This window comes from Globicephala melas, chromosome 15 (genome assembly GCF_963455315.2).
Source record: "Globicephala melas chromosome 15, mGloMel1.2, whole genome shotgun sequence".
Taxonomy (NCBI): domain Eukaryota; kingdom Metazoa; phylum Chordata; class Mammalia; order Artiodactyla; family Delphinidae; genus Globicephala; species Globicephala melas.
This window is the reverse complement of record NC_083328.1, coordinates 26,904,478-26,922,864: the sequence shown is the minus strand read 5'-3', so window position 1 is coordinate 26,922,864 and position 18,387 is coordinate 26,904,478. Positions and strand designations below refer to the sequence as shown.

The following is an 18,387-nucleotide window of genomic DNA, read 5'->3' as shown; positions in this document are numbered from 1 at the left end:
GTTCGCCTGCCGATGCAGGGGACGCGGGTTCGTGCCCCGGTCTGGGAGGATCCTGCGTGCCGCGGAGCGGCTGGGCCCATGAGCCGTGGCCGCTGAGCCTGTGTGTCCGGAGCCTGTGCTCCGCAACGGGAGAGGCCAGCATACCGCAAAAAAAAAAAAAAAAAAGATAGTTTGCAGATGAAGAAGATATTAACATATAATTTGTAATTTAACAAGGGGTAAACATGAGTTGCAATGATCTTGTTTGGGACTGAATTATCCACCCCCCCCGCCCCCTCAAATTCATATGTTTAAGCCCAGTATCTCAGAAAGCAACTATATTTGGAGATAGGGCCTTTAAAGAGATAATGAAGGTTAAATGAGGTCATTAGGGTGGGCCCTAATCCAATGACTGGCATCCTTAAAGGAGGAGGTGATGGATATGTTAATTGGCTTGACTGTGGTAATCATTTCACAACGTACACATGTATCAAAACATCACACTGTATGCCTTAAATACATACAATTTTTATTTGTCAAGTATACCTCCATAAAGCTGGAAAAAAAAATAAGAAATTAAAGAAAGAAGAGGAGAAAAGCATAGAAGAAAGACGATGTGAGGATACTGGGAGAAGACAGCCATCTATAAGTGAAGGAGAGAGGTCTCAAAAGAAAGAACCCCGCAGACACTTTGATCTCAGACTTCCAGCGTCTAGAACGGGGAGAAAATAATTTCTGCCGTGTAAGCCACCCAGTTTGTGGTACTTTTTTATGGCAGCCCTAGCAGATAAATACAGTCCTTAATAATGATGATCCTTTAAGGTGCCTGACCAGTACAGGAAGTGGGAAACGTTGAGTTGAAGCTTTCCAGGTAACTGGATTCTTAATCTGCCAAGGTAAAGATTAGTGCTGCCTTTTGGTAATCGTACGGTTTGCGAACTTCAGCAGGTCTGAAGGTTAGAGGAAGAAGCGTCTATAGGGCACCCACTTTAACAAGTGCTGGCATCCTAATGCCACCATGTCGTTTGCCCCTGGTAACCATTACCATTTGGGTTTTTAGACGTAAACTTTGTTCAGTGAGCAAAAGCAGAGTTTTACTTTATCTGTCATCAACAGGGGAAGGAAGTTGAACAGATGAGGATTAGAGAAAAAAGGGAGAAAAAGAGTGGGAAAGACAAAATAAAATGGAAGAAGGGATAAAGGGAAGTAGAGGGAAGAAGAAGAGGAAATGAAGAATGAGAGACGAATGAGTGAATGTAGGGTTTCTCAGCCTCCACATGACTGACACTGGAGGCTGGATTATCCTCTGCTGTCCAGGGCTGTCCTGTACACTGTAGGATGTTTAACAGCATCGCTCCACCCACTAGATGCCAGTAGCATCCACTGCCAGCCCATATCCTCAGTTGTGACAACCAGAAAGTCCCTAGACATTGCCAGATGTCCCCTCGGGCAGAAACTGCCCATGGTATGTTTTCTCATAAAGTATGTAAAAGGTCATTTTGATTTTCTAGAAGGAAGGGCAGAAGGTGAAGAAATATATAAAAACACAAAAAGGTAGGAGGAGCGGGATGTAGGTATGGGTCTTGCAGTATCCCACAGTTTCAGAGTCTTGGGTGTATGGGTGTGGTGGGAGATTTGGCATATGATGTGCTGTATTTATCAGGCACAAGTACCACTTCTGACTTATCCTTCACAATTTAGAGGAGTCCATGTACTTGTGAGAGTGACACCACATTGCTTCTAACAAAAACATGTCCTTCCTACTCAGAACGTGGAGTGCCAAGCCAAGTACAATTACAGATAGGGGTTTCACTTCATTTTCCTAATTGGTTCCAGTGCATCCTACTTCTTGGATATAATGCTCTTCCTCAGCTAAAAGGGAGAAAACGGTATCTCAAGCCGTTGTCCCATCATTTTAGTGAAACCAGTGGGAATGTAGGAGGCACTATTATCAATTGCTGAAAGCTAGGGTTCTGGTGGGTTACTTTGGGCAGGTTACTTTTCTGAGTCTTCAGTTTCTCATTTATAAATGGGTAAAAGGATGTGTTGTAAGGGTGGAGATAATAAACAAAAAGTGCTTAGTACAGGCCCTGAGAAGGACTCAGTAAATATTTAATTTCATTTCCATTAGCAAAGGGCAATCAGAAAGATGAAGGAACTTGAAATTATGTTATCTGAGGAGTGATTATGAGATGTTTATTTTGGTAAGAGGGAGTTACAGGGGGCATAAGGGCTGTCTTCAAGAGTCTGATGGGACCCTACTATAAAAAGAAAACAGTTTTCACAAAAGACCGAACGAGAGATGAGATGTGTTACAGGAAGATGTATTTAGGTTCAAGAAATTTTCCAAAAACTGTACCCACATGGCTAACTACTAGAGAAGGAGGGAGGCTCTCCTCATGAGAAATGCTTGAGGAGAGGCTGTTTGGGAAACCTCTTCCACTGGATAAGGGAAAACTCCTACACAACCATCAAGACCCATCTCAATTGTTCCTACCTGAGAAAGCCTGCGGTCACCTTCATGGTCCAGCCTGAATTCAGTGTCCTGAAAGTGACCTCCCCAGATTTTACAGTCATTGCCTGTTATCCTGCCTCTTTCCGAATCTACGTGGTGAATTTCTTTGGGACAAGAACACATTTTTTCACATCTTTGGACATATTTCCCATCATAATGCCTGGAACTGAGCACATACTCAGAAGATGTCAAGGGGAAAAAGAATTGGATGGCCAGAAGAGATTTCTGAATTAGGGGAGGAGGTTAACATTTATTGCCTGTAAATTTCCATCCAACTCAAATATGTAATGACTTCTTGGTTATATTTTCTAATATCCAACTTGTTTTTGCCAATGTCTTATCAGGCTGAATATCCGGCAACAAAACAACAGCTCAAAGCAAGAAAGGATAAACAAACAAACAAAAAATATATATATATGGTTCAGTTTCATTGTTGCTGTTTATTTTGTTTTCTAACTCCATGCCCAATGGTGCATTTTGTGGTAGGCATGATTTTTCCCACTGATTGGTCAATCTGAGAGTCAGTTGGCTTAAACAACTGGTTTTGGACTGACTCAGCTTCCTGTGTTCCAATAGTGATTTCATTGTCAAATACCTGTTGAGGAATTCAGACTTGTAAGGAAATACGTACTCAATTCAAAATTTCAAACTATTGAAATTTTGTTTCAATAACAAAGTTAAAATAACTTGTCTTTAGGTTGTACCCAGGCTCGTAAAGTCTCATGTTACAAAGGTCTTTCCCACAGTCTCTGAAAGATGAAAAGCGGTACAACCAATTGCAAAAGCTTGTCAACCCACCCTCATTTCTCTTTTCTGTACTTCCAAGTTCAGAATATGTAGGACATCTGTATTCTCTTTAACCCTCTTAGCATAGATGCTGTTCCCTTGGGCCAGTGGGCAGGTGACTATTTGCAAGGCTGCAAAAAAACCAGAAGCTGCAAATCTGGACTGGAAGGTGAGAATTATTTTCTAAGAGTGGCTTACTGTGAGGGATTGAGAGAGGAAGAAAAAAACTGGAAGCTGATGAGCTGTGAAATGATTGAGATGGAGGGTGACATTCAAAAATGTTAAAAAATGTGCATTTTTGCACTAGTCTCTAGGGTCATAGAAAAAACACTGATCCAAAACATTGATAGAATTATAATTTAACATAGTATATCCCTTAGATCTCTGTCTTCTTTTGCTCTGTTTCTTTTTTAAGAAAGGCATTTCAACTTGACAAAGAAATATTGTGGACCTACTACATGCAAAGCACGAAAGTAGGAAGACAGATGAATGAGTATGACATGGTTTTTTGTTTCAAGATGTTATTAACATAGTGGTGGGAAAAGATGATTAAAATTGTGTTTATTATAAGGATAATAATAGCTACCACTTATTAATGCCTACCATGTTCTTGTAGAAAAGTCAGCCGAGCAGAGTGATAAAATCATGAAGACTAGAGGCAATACATCTCAATTCAAAACTCCGATCCACCACTTAACTCACTGTGTCACACTGCGAGAGTTCCTTAACCTCTGCATCTCAGTTTATCATCTGAAATAGCTAAAGTGCCCACTCCATGGGGTTATTGTGAGAATTAAATGAGTTAATATGCCTAAAGTACTCAAAAAATTCAGTTAGTGCTCTACCTGTTAGTTATAATTACTATCATCTCTAAGTGCACGAGACATGTTACATTTATGATACCTGGTGGCAACTTTTTATTATCCCTATTTCACAGGTGAAGAAACTGAGATTCCAGAGGAGTTAATTCCTATGCTCGAGGACACAGAGCAAGTAAAGGTTGAAGCTAGGATGCAAATCTCAATCTGACTCTCAAATTCATATTCTGACCACCGTGTTTCACTGCATCCAAGGTAACAATAATATAACACAAAAGGAAATAAGTGGAAAGGGAGTATTGAAAAAGACTTGGGGAATGCAGGGGCATTCATGGGAGAGGTAACATATGAGCACAGCTTGGAGGATTTGCCCACCTGACCTAAGCTCACATCCTCAGGAGAGACAGACTGTGTGCTTTGGTTCTAGATCATTTATTGCCGGATTTTTTTTAGCTCAGTGACATTTCTGTGTTACACAAGCTAGACCTGGTACACAGCAGCTACTCAATGATTCTCGTTGGAAAGAAGAATGAATGAATGAATGAATTAATGGGGATTGGTGTTCTAGGTTTTTAGCAGAACTATAGCTAAGTAACTCAGTAACATTCAATATCCTATTAGCCACTCTTCCTATTACAAAGTAGTTGGATTCTCCTTTGATTGGAAAGAGATTGGTACTTTTCAGAATATACCATGAAGAGAGAATGCCTTTAGGCTTAATTAATAATCCCTCTTTAACATGAAAAATACACTAACACTGAAAATGTATTGTATGACAAGATTTCAGCCCCGTAGGTAATCTGTTCTTTTTCAAACATAATTTCTTCTTCCCTGTTTACTTGACCCATTATGCTAATTAATGAAAATGCCAGCTTTCAAGAATTTACCAAGGTTTGGTTTTTGTTTTGTGTAGTAAAACTCCTATTACTTTAACAATACATATTGCCAGAGAGGATAGATACACCCATTCTTTGAAGCGTTCTTCATAACTCTGTGTCATGAATGCTCAGAAGTGTAAAGACTTAAAAGAAGTTCAGCGCGAACTCCCCCTACAGGAATCTGAAATGTGGTTGAAAAGAGAAGATAAACACACACAACAGTTAAATAACAAAACACTGGGCAAATGATGGTAAACTATGTCTCGAGAAAGGGCGGTAAACTACATGATTGAGCCCAGATCGGTGAAGAATGACGTGTATTCCAATGGGAATTTTTTTAAAAACAATTTTATGTTCATTTGCATATAACTGGGAAAAGGTAGTTTTCAACGAGCAGCTAATATACAAACTATCCAGACCTTTTAAAAAATTATTTCTGTTGGACTCAACCTTGGCCAAAATCTGAGAAAAAAATTAGTTCATCCCATAGCTTCTGACAGTTTTAAGCAAAATGGTTTGTTTTTAAACGTTTGAATATTGTCATTCCTCATTAGGGCTGTGTGTAGGAATTAAAAGTGGTGAAATAAGGTAGGAAAGGTTCTGGCAATGTTCTGTCCCCTGATCTGAATGCCAGTTACACCTGTGTGTGCTCACTTTGTAAAAGTTCATTTAAGATTTGTATCCTTGTCCATAAATATGTTATACTTCAATATAAATCTTATGTTTAAGAAAACAGAAAGGAATAAACTGCTCAGGTAGGCAAGGACACTTTAGAATTCTTTCCATTTTCTATCCCTGCTGAAATTTCCCTTTACCTTAAAACATAATGACCTTGTATTTCAGATAGATTTGATTTTTGTCTCAGCCATATGAGTAGCTGATTGCTTTAGGACATCCTGTCTAATCCCCCATATCCTTGCTTAAAGCATTTTACAGCTCTGATGGAAATTTAAATTCCTTTTGGCCTGGAAGAATTAGATAGCTTTGGTTTTCAAAAGAGATTTTCAAGTTTTTGCTTAAGGAAAAAAAAATGTCATGGAAACATCTAAAGGGGATGTTTGCCATGGTTACCATAAAGGCAGTATGACTCCAGAAAAGATGGACATTAAAAGCTGCTACACGCTGGGGAGAAGAGATTTCTAGGATAGTGATGGTCATTAATTACTCAGCACTTCATCTATTTCAGGCTCAATTCTATGCACTTTAAACATATGAATATACCCAACAGCACAATGAGGTCAATGCTACCAATATTTTTTGTTGTTGTTGTTCTTGTTGTTGTTGGTACGCGGGCCTCTCACTGCTGTGGCCTCTCCCGTTACAGAGCACAGGCTCGGGACACACAGGCTCAGCGGCCATGGCTCACGGGCCCAGCCGCTCCGCGGCATGTGGGATCCTCCCGGACCGGTGCACGAACCCGCGTCCTCTGCATCGGCAGGCGGACTCTCAACCACTGTGCCACCAGGGAAGCCCGCTACCAATATTTTGATTGTACAGATGAGAAAATGGAAGCAGAGAGGGGGAAGAATTTTTTGCCAAGGCCTCACAGCCATTAAGTGGAGAAGCTGGGATGAAACCAGCTTGGACCCAGGGACCATGCATTTGTTCTCCATTCTGTACTGCCTCTGGAACCATGAAGAACAGGACCATCTGACTCCACTGGGAAGATCTTGATGGGTTTTAATCCTCTCTCCTGTAAACTCCCCCTTGGTTTCCTGGGGATAACATTTATCATATGTAACAGTTACTAATATCAGCTTTGTATTTTCAAGGTGATGCTTGACTTGTAAGGGAAGAGCTCCCAGATCATAAAAGTGAATATAGCAAAAACCACCAAACCCTGAAAATTCCACTGATTGGTTTTAGGGCAAGACAAGTCTGGGTTTATAGCACTTTTCTACCACTTAATTAACTATGAGAACTTGTGCAAGCCATTTAAATTCTCTGAACCTTAGTTTGCTCATCTGGAAAGTAGCAATGACATCATCCATTTCGCAGGGATTCTAGGAGGATTAGAGATTAAGTATGTGTCGGGCACATAGTAGGTAATAAAAGGCACATCCAGGGCTTCCCTGGTGGCGCAGTGGTTGAGAGTCCGCCTGCCGATGCAGGGGACACAGGTTCGTGCCCCGGTCCAGGAAGATCCCACATGCCGCGGAGCGGCTGGGCCCGTGAGCCATGGCCGCTGAGCCTGCGCGTCCAGAGCCTGTGCTCCGCAACAGGAGAGGCCACAACAGTAAGAGGCCCGCGTACCACAAAAAAAAAAAAAAAAAAAAAAAAAAAAGGCACATCCATTCCCCGTGCTCATCATTGCGGTACTTATATTACAAGGTCCAAACAATATCTACCTATTTTGTACCTGTTATAGTACGTAGCACACTCTTATATACCCAGTAGGGCCTCAGTAACTAATTGAAAATATCTTCAATAATCATTTTTTTGTAGGTAAAACACTTAGCTGAAAAAAAAAAGGAGCGTAGCTGACGTATTTGGTAGGAATGTCATTGCAGAAACGTAGCTGAAAATTAGGCCTATAATTGTTGTTAGATATTTCTCAAAAATGGGAGTCTGCTATTACAATGAGGGAGAAAATAGTAATCACTTCATTATTACTATGGAAAAGCTTTGGCAAACTGTGAAGAATATGTAATCTCTAGAGAAGGACCAGAGGTAAGCAGTGAAAATTCATTAGAAAGTCAGAAAAAAGGGCCCATGTGAAAAGGTTAAAAATAATTGGGATTAGTTTGCCCAGAAAGGAAAAGATGACACAGCTACTTAATTATTGTCTTCATCCCTTTGCAAAACGAGGTGATCGCCTCCATCTCCGCTAATGAGAAAACTCAAGAAGCTGACTTAAAAAGAAAGCCAGGGATATGTAGGCACAGTGCTTGGGACATTTATTTTTTGTGGCCGCACTGGGGGCATGTGGGATCTTAGTTCCCCAACCAGTGATCAAACCCGTGCCCCCTGCAGTGGTAGCATGGGGCCCTAATCACTGGATTGCCAGGGAAGTCCCTTGGGACATTTTTATTTGCTAAAGTACACTTAAAAGGTTACCTGAAGTGATTCTAGAACTGCCTATCTAGGAGAGCCTATCTTTCAGGTGTGACGTACCTGGAATATGGGGGCCAAGGGGGTGGACTTGTTACATCTTAATAAAAGAATGGTTGAAACTGAAGGCAAGAGACTGGAGCAAACGTCTTTTGGTGGCCCCTTGAGCTCTCAAATTTTTAATTCCTTGAATTTGAGTCTGAGTCTCCATCTTCTTAAGTGTCTTTGCTGCTGCCATTGTGTTAAACCCAATTACAGGGACCTTCTTGGGAAATTGCTTCTGCCGAAGAGCCATGGAGGAAATAAAAGGTCAGCTCTCAAAAGCCCAGCTGGGAGCCAACTCTGCTTCTTTTGACCTTCCAAACTTTCCATTAGAGCGGCAGTGATCTCAATGATTTACCAGCATGGGCAGCTGGGGCTATGATTAGATGAAATGTTATTACGGGGCTGACTTAAAACTTAGGCGCAAAGGAGGAGGATCCGTGTTCTGGGAGGGTCATGGTCTTTCTACACTTACTGGAGGAGGAGAGACCTGGTACATTCTCAGTCTTAATATTACGCTCTCAAATGCCCCCACAGAATCTACAGATTTGCAGATGGCTTTTTAATAGTGAGTGTGTGTATGTATGTGGGTTCATTTCAGATACTTGGGGCTCCCCTTCCTTAAAAGGAAACTTCTCCCCTTTATATCTCCTCTACTTCCCATTCCCAATTCATGGCACCCTATCCCTTTAATGCCTTCACTTTACCCAGCAGTGATCTTCTCCTCCTCTCTTTGGCTTTAGGGGAGAGTTGTCAGTCATTGGATTCAATCTGTCCAGTTCCCTGCAGTTTTGGGAACCAGGGATAAAGTCCCTTTAATGGAGGAGAAAAAGAAAGGAGGACTTTGCCATTGTCTGGCTTTAAAACAGAGTAAATACAAGACATCCAGATTTGGAAATGTCAACACTGGCTATCTCTTAGCATGTCTCTTAGTTATTCTGTTAACAGTCTCCTTTTTTCTGCTTCAAATTTCATTTCCAAATGTCTTTTCCATTAGCCTAAAACCTGCATATGTTTTGCTTAAAGAAGGGATAGGGGCATGTTCTAAGGCCTGGGATTAATCCAACTCACAACAGCAATAATTAGATAAAGTGATGGGGGCTGGGAAGGGAGTGGAGAGGAACGGTAGATGGCAGAGAAGGAGTAGATTTTCTTTCACAGTGACCCAAGGAAAGATAAAAGCGGCTGAAGAAACATATGTGAGGTGTGCTTGAGGCTCCATTTCTGTCTATGGGGGAGCTGTGAGCTGAGTCACAGAGCAGGAAACGTAGATGACAATAATGTATCTTTATAAACTGGAAATGCCTAAACCTTCTAAGATCGTAAGACACAAAAATGTCCCACACTTTCCAGAGGTTCCTTGAATAACCAAATCCCAACAGTAGGGATCTGTGGACCCCAGTTTAAGAACCCTGGTTTCAGAGGTGCTCTGACCTGAAGCTCTTATGTGTGGGTCTGAAGCCAATGCCTTAAGGGAAGTGCTAGAAAGGTACACAAAGATCATTCAGAACTTCCCCTTCTGTTTTGTTTGTTCACTTGTTTTGTTTTTTATATTCTACATGATAGCGAAATCCTACGGTATTTGTCTTTCTCTGACTTATTTCACTTAGCATAATACTGTCAAGGTCCATCCATGCTGTTGCAAATGGCAAGACTTCTTTCTTATTTTGGCTGAGTAATATTCCGTTGTGTATGTGTACATATGCGTATCTCACGTCTTCTTTACCCATTCATCTGCTGATGGACACTTACGTTGCTTCCATATCTTGGCTATTTTGAACAGTAGGGAATATAGTCAATAATATTGTAACAACTTTGTATGGTGACAGATGGTAACAGGACTTAATGTAGTGATTATTTCATAATGTATAAAAAATCATATCACTGAAACAAATACAATATTGTATGTTAATTACAACTTAATAATAATACAAATAACTCCCCTTTCTGAAGAACGCAGTTAAAACTCAGCTGCCTTCAGAGGCCAGGCAGGTAACACAAGTGAAGGAAGCCTCACAGGCCTGGAGGGTGCTTGCCTGTGGGCAAGGGCAGCCACTACTAGCCACCTATAGTGCCCATGCAGGACCATATTGCCAGATCTGCCAAGTTTCCAAGAAAGACCAGAACTCTAACTTTTATGTTAGATCTCCTAGTTTTGTTGCCAATATTTGCTTGTTTGTTTTTAGTTTTGGTAACTAATTCAGAAAAAAAATTTAAAATGCTCTGCAGTGATATTATACTATAGATTTGTTAGATGTTTACCACTGGGGAGAGCTGGGGGAAGGGAAGATTCACTGCAACTTTGCAGTGAATCAGTAATGATTTCAAAATAAAAGGTTAAAATGAAAGAAAAAATGGCTCAAAACAACACACTCTGCAAATAAAGTAAGACTAGGCTGGGTCACTGAATTTACCCTACTCTCCTCCAGTTTTGAGAGGCTGTTTTACTTCTCCAGAGTTATAACTGAAGAAAACAGTACTAGGCTGCCCGTAAGAGGACTTCTGACCACACTTCTTTTCTTTTGAGACAGCAAGCCATTTCTTTGGAGGAAGTTCACTGGAGAAAAGTAGAAAACATAGTTACTGGGATTCCAACTACTCCAAATATATGAACTCCATCTCTGTTGAAGGGGTTTTTATCACGGCTGATTGTCAAATGTGACTTTGAGACTGGGGGAATGGAGGAATTCTCGCTAACTGCGGGGGGGGGGTGGTGGTGGTAGAGGTGAGACGGAGGTCCAACAGGAAGGGGATAGATGTACACATATAGCTGATTCACTTTTATGTACAGCAGAAATTAACATAACATTGTAAAGCAACTATACCCCAATTAAAAAAAAAAAGAAAATGTTTGCTAGGACGGGGCTTTTGGAGGAGGTGTTACACAGACAAAAATGAATTCATTTTAGAGTCAGTGCACCTGAGTTTGAATTCCAGTCTGGCTCCTTACTGGCTGAAAGATCTTGAGGGAGACTCATCTGTCTCATTCTCCATTATCTATAAAATGGGGATGTTATAATTTCTACTTCCCAGGGCTGAGATAAAATCACATGAATAATGCATTGTGAAAGCATTTGATAATCTTTAAAGTAGCAAACAAACATAAATGGTGTTGGTTGTTTAGTTGGTACATGGTGGGATGTAGTTCTTATGATCAGTGTTATGCCCTGGTAATCAGTTCCTCATGTTCCCAAGCCCCTTTATCTTTATTTAGTTCTCAGGCACTCATTGTTCACACAAGAAAATAAAACTTCCGCCCATTGCCTTGTTCTGTGACTTATATAACACACCTGGGAAAGTTTAACATTAATAAAATGCTGCATCATAAACCACATACTAATGCCCCTTTATTATTCTTCTCAGGCCTGTCTTTATTCATGTTTCTCCCCCCTTGACATTATTTTCTGTCGCTTATGGAATAACCTGAACCTGAACATCAATCTTGTTTAAGGGCAGTTTCCTTCTCATACAAAGTAGGAGTCCGGCGTGGAAGTCCAGTTACTTATCTGAAGTATTTCTTGGAGAAGGAATAATCATTCATATCATAGCTGTCTCCCAAGATCTAAGTTTTATACAACTCATCTTAGAAGGAAGATCACCTCCTCTCTGCTCCGTGAAGACCAGTTTGTTTACTTTTTATTTCTGTCCAATATGATGTAGAAAATGGAAGTTCTCATAGGTCTTTTGTGTGTGTGTGTGTGGAATTTTTTTTAACATCTTTATTGGAGTATAATTGCTTTACAATGGTGTGTTAGTGTCTGCTTTATAACAAAGTGAATCAGTTATACACATACATATGTTCCCATATCCCTTCCCTCTTGCGTCTCCCTCCCTCCCACCCTCCCTATCCCACCCCTCCAGCTGGTCACAAACCACCGAGCTGATATCCCTGTGCTATGCGGCTGCTTCCCACTAGCTATCCATTTTACGTTTGGTAGTGTATATATGTCCATGCCACTCTCTCACTTTGTCACAGCTTACCCTTCCCCCTCCCCATATCCTCAAGTCCATGCTCTAGTAGGTCTGTGTCCTTATTCCCTGTCTTACCCCTAGGTTCTTCATGACATTTTCTTTTCTTAGATTCCATATATATGTGTTAGCATACGGTATTTGTTTTTCTCTTTCTGACTTACTTCACTCTGTATGACAGACTCTAGGTCCATCCATCTCAGAACACTCTATGACATAAATCAAAGCAAGATCCTTTTTGACCCACCTCCTAGAGAAGTGGAAATAAAAACAAAAAGAAACAAATGGGACTTAATGAAACTTAAAAGCTTTTGTACAGCAAAGGAAAACAAGACAAAAAGACAACCCTCAGAATGGGAGAAAATATTTGCAAATGAAGCAACTGACAAAGGATTAATCTCCAAAATTTACAAGCAGCTCATGCAGCTCAATATCAAAGAAACAAACAACCCAATCCAAACATGGGCAGAAGACCTAAACAGACATTTCTCCCAAGAAGATATACAGACTGCCAACAAACACATGAAAGGATGCTCAACATCATTAATCACTAGAGAAATGCAAATCAAAACTACAATGAGATACCATCTCACACCGGTCAGAATGACCATCATCAAAAAATCTACAAACTATAAATGCTGGAGAGGGTGTGGAGAAAAGGGAACCCTCTTGCACTGTTGGTGGGAATGTAAATTGATACAGCCACTATGGAGAACAGTATGGAGGTTCCTTAAAAACCTACAAATAGAACTACCATACGACCCAGCAATCCCACTACTGGGCATATACCCTGAGAAAACCATCATTCAAAAAGAGTCATGTACCACAATGTTCATTGAAGCACTATTTACAATAGCCAGGACATGGAAGCAACCTAAGTGTCCATCAACAGATGAATGGACAAAGAAGATGTGGCACATATATACAATGGAATATTACTGAGCCATAAAAAGAAACGAAATTGAGTGAAAACATTTTCTTTATTTCTCCAGCATGTCCTATGGCCCATGTTCCTATGTTCTCCAACTTTATCTCCTGTCCTTGCTTCTCACTTTCTCTAGAAATACCAGAATGCTTATAGGTAGACACACAGAGGAGTATTTCTTTATCTCTATGCTTTTGCTGGAGCTGTCCCAACTTTCTTCACCTGGTTGACATCTGGAGATGCCTCAAGATTCAGGGACAGCCATATCCTCTCCAGGAAGCCTTCCATAGAGTCCTAGAGTTGGATTCATCCCCCTCACACAAATTTCTGTTCGTTTTCACCTCTTTCTATTTATTTATTTATCTATTTTCACTTTTGAAAATTGCTTTCAGGAAGGTTATATCATTTTTTTATTTGTCTTTCTTTCCATCTTAATTATTGCTATTGTGTCTGTCTCCCCTACCAATTATGAATTCTTAAAGGAGCTTGGACTCTTCCAGATTCATTTTTGTATCTCTAGAACCTAGTATGATCTTGGCACAAAGGAGGTTCTCAGGAGATGTTTGTTGAAAGAGAGGTAACTTGAAATGAATTTAGATTCTAAGCTCTGTGGAGATAAAGACTGATGTCCTTTTCTGTTCATTACTGAAAGCCAGTCCATGGAACAGTTCCTAGAACATGGTAGTCAGTCAGTAAATATTTGTAGAAGGAGCAAAGGAAGGAACAAATGAATGAACATATATTGGCATAAGTATTAGTGATGGTGGAAAGGAAATGTATTCTTAGGTCAATCTGAAATCATTTTATTCACTACTCTTTTCCTATGATTGAACTCTTCGGTCTTCATTATCATTCAGGGGATAATATAAAATAATGGTAGGCTAAACTTACCGATTCTACTTGAAGTTGGGTGACTTGGATTCAAATCCTGACTCCACCACCTACCAGAAAAGGTGTGACTTTGGGCAAGTTGCTGAAACTCTCTGGGCCTCCATTTCCTCATCTGTAAAATGAAGGATAATAATATTATCTCCTGCACCAGTAAGGGTTTAGTGTGTGCAAAAGAGACACTTAGAATGTTGCCTAGCACATAGCAAGTACTCATTGTAAGTATTATTCTTATTTATATAAACTAGAGGGCAGGTTTATTCATATATTAAAACTATTTGCTGAGCATCTACTACGTGCTTGACACTGAGTTAAACCCTAGGAAAGCAAACGTAAGGGAACCAAGTTGGTCTTTGCCTGCAAGTCACTCATAACCTATAAAAACCAAAAATCTAATTTGGTGTTATGAGTTCAGTGAGGCAAATAAAACCACAATGAAATATTACCTTCTGCCCGAAAGAATAGCCATCATCGATAAGACAACTGATAAATGCTGGCATGAATGTGGAGAACAGGGAACCCTCGTGCACTGTTGGTGGGACTGTAAATTGGCACAGCCACTATGGAAAATGTTATGGGGGCTCCTCAAATAATTAAAAATAAAACAACCATATGATCCAGCAATTTCACTTCTGGGAATGTATCCAAAGGAAATGAAAACACTAACTCAAAAAGATATCTGCACCCCCATGTTCACAGCAGGATTTATGTACAGTTACCAAGACATGGAAGCAACCTAAATGTCCATTGACAGATGAATGGATAAAGAAGTTGTGGTATATGTATACAATGGAATAGTATTCAGCCCTAAAAAATGAGGAAATCCTACAATTTGCAACAACAGAGATGGAACTTGAAGGCATTATACTAAGTGAAATAAGTCAGACAGAAAAAGACCAATACTGTATGATCTCACTTATATATGGAATCTAAAACAAAAAACAAAAACAAAAGGTACAAACTTCCAGTTATAAGATAAATAAGTACTATGGATGTAACGTACAGCACAGTGACTACAGTTAACACTGCTGCACACAGTAAACTCCTAGGGTTTACTCTCTCTTAACAACATATAAGTTGTTAAGAGAGAGTAAACCCTAGGAGTTCTCATTGCAAGAAATTTTTTTTTCTTTTAACTTTCTTATTATTGTATCTATATGAGAAGATAGACGTTAGCTGAACCTATTGTGGTGATCACAATCTATGTAAATCAAACCATCATGCGCTATACCTTGAACTTACACAGTGATGTAGGTCAATTATTTCTTAATAAAACTGGGGGGAAAGACATGGCTAATATTTTGTTTTAACATCTTTATTGGGGTATAATTGCTTTACAATGGTGTTAAGTTTCTGCTGTATAACAAAGTGAATCAGTTATACATATACATATGTTCCCATATCTCCTCCCTCTTGCGTCTCCCTCCCACCCTCCCTATCCCACCCCTCTAGGTGGTCACAAAGCACCGAGCTGATCTCCCTGTGCTATGCGGCTGCTTCCCGCTAGCTATCTGTTTTACATTTGGTAGTGTATATATGTCCATGCCACTCTCTCACTTCGTCCCAGCTTACCCTTCCCCCTCCCCGTGTCCTCAAGTCCATTCTCCATGTCTGCGTCTTTATTCCTGTCCTGCCCCTAGGTTCTTCAGAACCAATTTTTTTTTTTTTTAGATTCCATGTATATGTGTTAGCATATGGTATTTGTTTTTCTCTTTCTGACTGACTTCACTCTGTATGACAGACTCTAGGTCCATCCACCTCACTACAAATAACTCAGTTTCATTTCTTTTTACGGTTGAGTAATATTCCATGGTATATATGTGCCACATCTTCTTTATCCATTCATCTGTCAATGGACACTTAGGTTGCTTCCATGTCCTGGCTATTGTAAATAGAGCTGCAAGGAACATTTTGGTACATGACTCTTTTTGAATTATGGTTTTCTCAGAGTATATGCCCAGTAGTGGGATTACTGGGTCATACGGTAATTCTATTTTTAGTTTTTTAAGGAACCTCCATACTGTTCTTCATAGTGGCTGTATCAATTCACATTCCCACCAACAGTGCAAGAGGGTTCCCTTTTCTCCACACCCTCTCCAGCATTTACTGTTTGTAGATTTTTTGATGATGGCCATTCTGACTGGTGTGAGGTGATACCTCATTGTAGTTTTGATTTGCATTTCTCTAATGATTAGTGATGTTGAGCATTCTTTCATGTGTTTGTTGGCAATCTGTATATCTTCTTGGGAGAAATGTCTATTTAGGTCTTCTGCCCATTTTTGCACTGGGTTGTTGGTTTTTTTGATATTGAGCTGCATGAGCTGCTTATAAAATTTTGAGATTAATCCTTTGTCAGTTGCTTTGTTAGCAAATATTTTCTCCCATTCTGAGGGTTGTCTTTTAGTCTTGTTGATGTTTTCCTTTGCTGTGCAAAAGCTTTTAAGTTTCATTAAGTCCCATTTGTTTCTTTTTGTTTTTATATCCATTTCTCTAGGAGGTGGGTCAAAAAGGATCTTGCTGTGATTTATGTCATAGAGTGTGCTGCCTATGTTTTCCTCTAAGAGTTTTATAGTGTCTGGCCTTACATTTAGGACATGGCTGATTAAACAAGAGAATTCCACAGAGACAGAAGAGCCTGGACAATATGGAGGGAGGGAGCTGTCACGAGGAGTTTATAATGGTGTTGGCATCTGGTCCTGGGTACAGTACAGAAAGCAGTGTTCGCTGTTTCTCCTTTTACTGTTTATCATTGCTTGGGTATAATAAATATTGCATTAACCATGAAAAAAAAAAAGGAGGAGGAGGAAGAGAATAAGAAAGCCTGGCACTTGTGTACCTTTGTCTTGAGTGTATTTGGTCAAGGCTGAAGACATCCTCATATCCCTTTCCGATTTTTATTCCTCAAAATCCATTAAGAGAGTATGTGAATTGGGGAGATGGCGGAGGGGTGTTTTGAGTTCACTGAATCAGAAGCTGCAGGAGCAACAGGGGTGTTCCTAATTTTAGAAGTGGTGATTTGCGTTCCAAATGTATTGGGGACTCGCATCCTACACGTTCACAGTGTCCTGAGGAGGTGGCAGGGACTCTGGGAGGAATGACAGGAATGTACAGAAAGGTTGGTCCTTTGTTGCGCAGTCCCTGGCCTCATGACATGGCTGCATGGAAGCTGGACTCATTTTGGTGGGGGAGTGGGTGGCCCTGCATTATAAACTGCAAATCACAGAATATACACAAAGGAACCAAGGATGTCAGGGTTCAGGGGTTTCAGAGACTCTAAATTCACCAGCTGCGCCCTGTTTACACACACACAACTTTCCTTTTGTCTTTTTTCCCCAGGTAGTAAATAATTGTCAGAGAAATGTCATAACTACTGTTATGGACGAACATGACAGCACCTAACAATGGATCCTAGAAAATTCACACACACACACACACACACACACACACACATTCACAACAAAAAGCATCATGTGCCCATCACCATAATGCACGATGGACTTGAGAAAAGAGATAGGAAAGTACTTGAGTGATAGTGGCCATTGTGTTAGCCAAAGTCACAGAGAGAAGAACCCGGAGAAGGTAGCCATGTTCATAAGCACAGGTTCAAGGGTATCCAACCTTAGACGAGGAAGCAGTACTTCCAAGGTGGGTTTGGAAGGAGACCACCTGTTCACAGGAGCCTCTGACTCCCAGACACAGCCATCATTGCACTTACTCTTTGGGGCTTTTTGAAAGTCTGTGAGAAGGGAGTTTTCCTGTCCATGGTGGAGAATTTTCGTTGGACTGGTTTTCCTGGAAGCAAGTTTGGAAGTGTCCTATTGAGAGATTTGCACATATACTTGGGTCCTTGATTCCAGTGCAAAAGGCCAGATTTCCTGGAGATGGGAGGGTCATTTTAAAAGCCTTCAAAGGCCATGTATGGAGTCTGACCTAAATGTTAGGTACGCCCTGATCATTATGCCTCTCGGCTGCACGCTCCACTGTAATTATAAGCTCTCACGTGGCTCCTGTCCTCACAAAGCCCCCCTTTGAAGATGCCCAAGTCACAGACTGGGTCTGTCAACGTTTTCCTTCACGCCCGTGATGAAATGAGAGCTGGGCAGAATGGACTCTTCAGAAGGAGGTTATATAACAGAAGCCATCTGTGACCCTGCTCCAAGGCAGCCCACAAATGTCCCTTGTCTGTCTTCCCTACTCATGAGTCCTTGATGGCTCCAGACGTTGAGCCGGAGTCATTTACGAGGTCACCTATTCAGAATGTCTCAGCATTAAAGAATAGGAGAGGAGGAGGACTTCCGGGAAGATGGCGGAAGAGTAAGACGCGGAGATCACCTTCCTCCCCACAGATACACCAGAAATACATCTACGCGTGGAACAACTCCTACGGAGCACCTACTGAACGCTGGCAGAAGACCTCAGACCTCCCAAAAGGCAAGGAACCCCCCACGTACCTGGTTAGGGCAAAAGAAAAAACTAAACAGAGACAAAAGGATAGGGACGGGTCCTGCACCAGCGGGAGAGAGCTGTGAAGGAGGA

The 18,387-nt window shown here is 40.8% G+C and overlaps 1 protein-coding gene across 1 annotated transcript in view; it reads left to right on the top strand.

Annotated features, from left to right (window-relative positions):
• The window catches only part of SHISA9 (shisa family member 9), a 447,725-nt gene extending 443,383 nt beyond the window's left edge, over positions 1 to 4,342 (top strand). Inside the window, exon 5 of the mRNA XM_060285262.1 lies at positions 4,218 to 4,342. Within this exon, the coding sequence (XP_060141245.1) occupies positions 4,218 to 4,309 (92 nt within the window). The 3' untranslated portion in view covers positions 4,310 to 4,342. The remainder of the gene's footprint in view (positions 1 to 4,217) is intronic.
• The last annotated feature ends 14,045 nt before the right edge of the window (positions 4,343 to 18,387 follow it).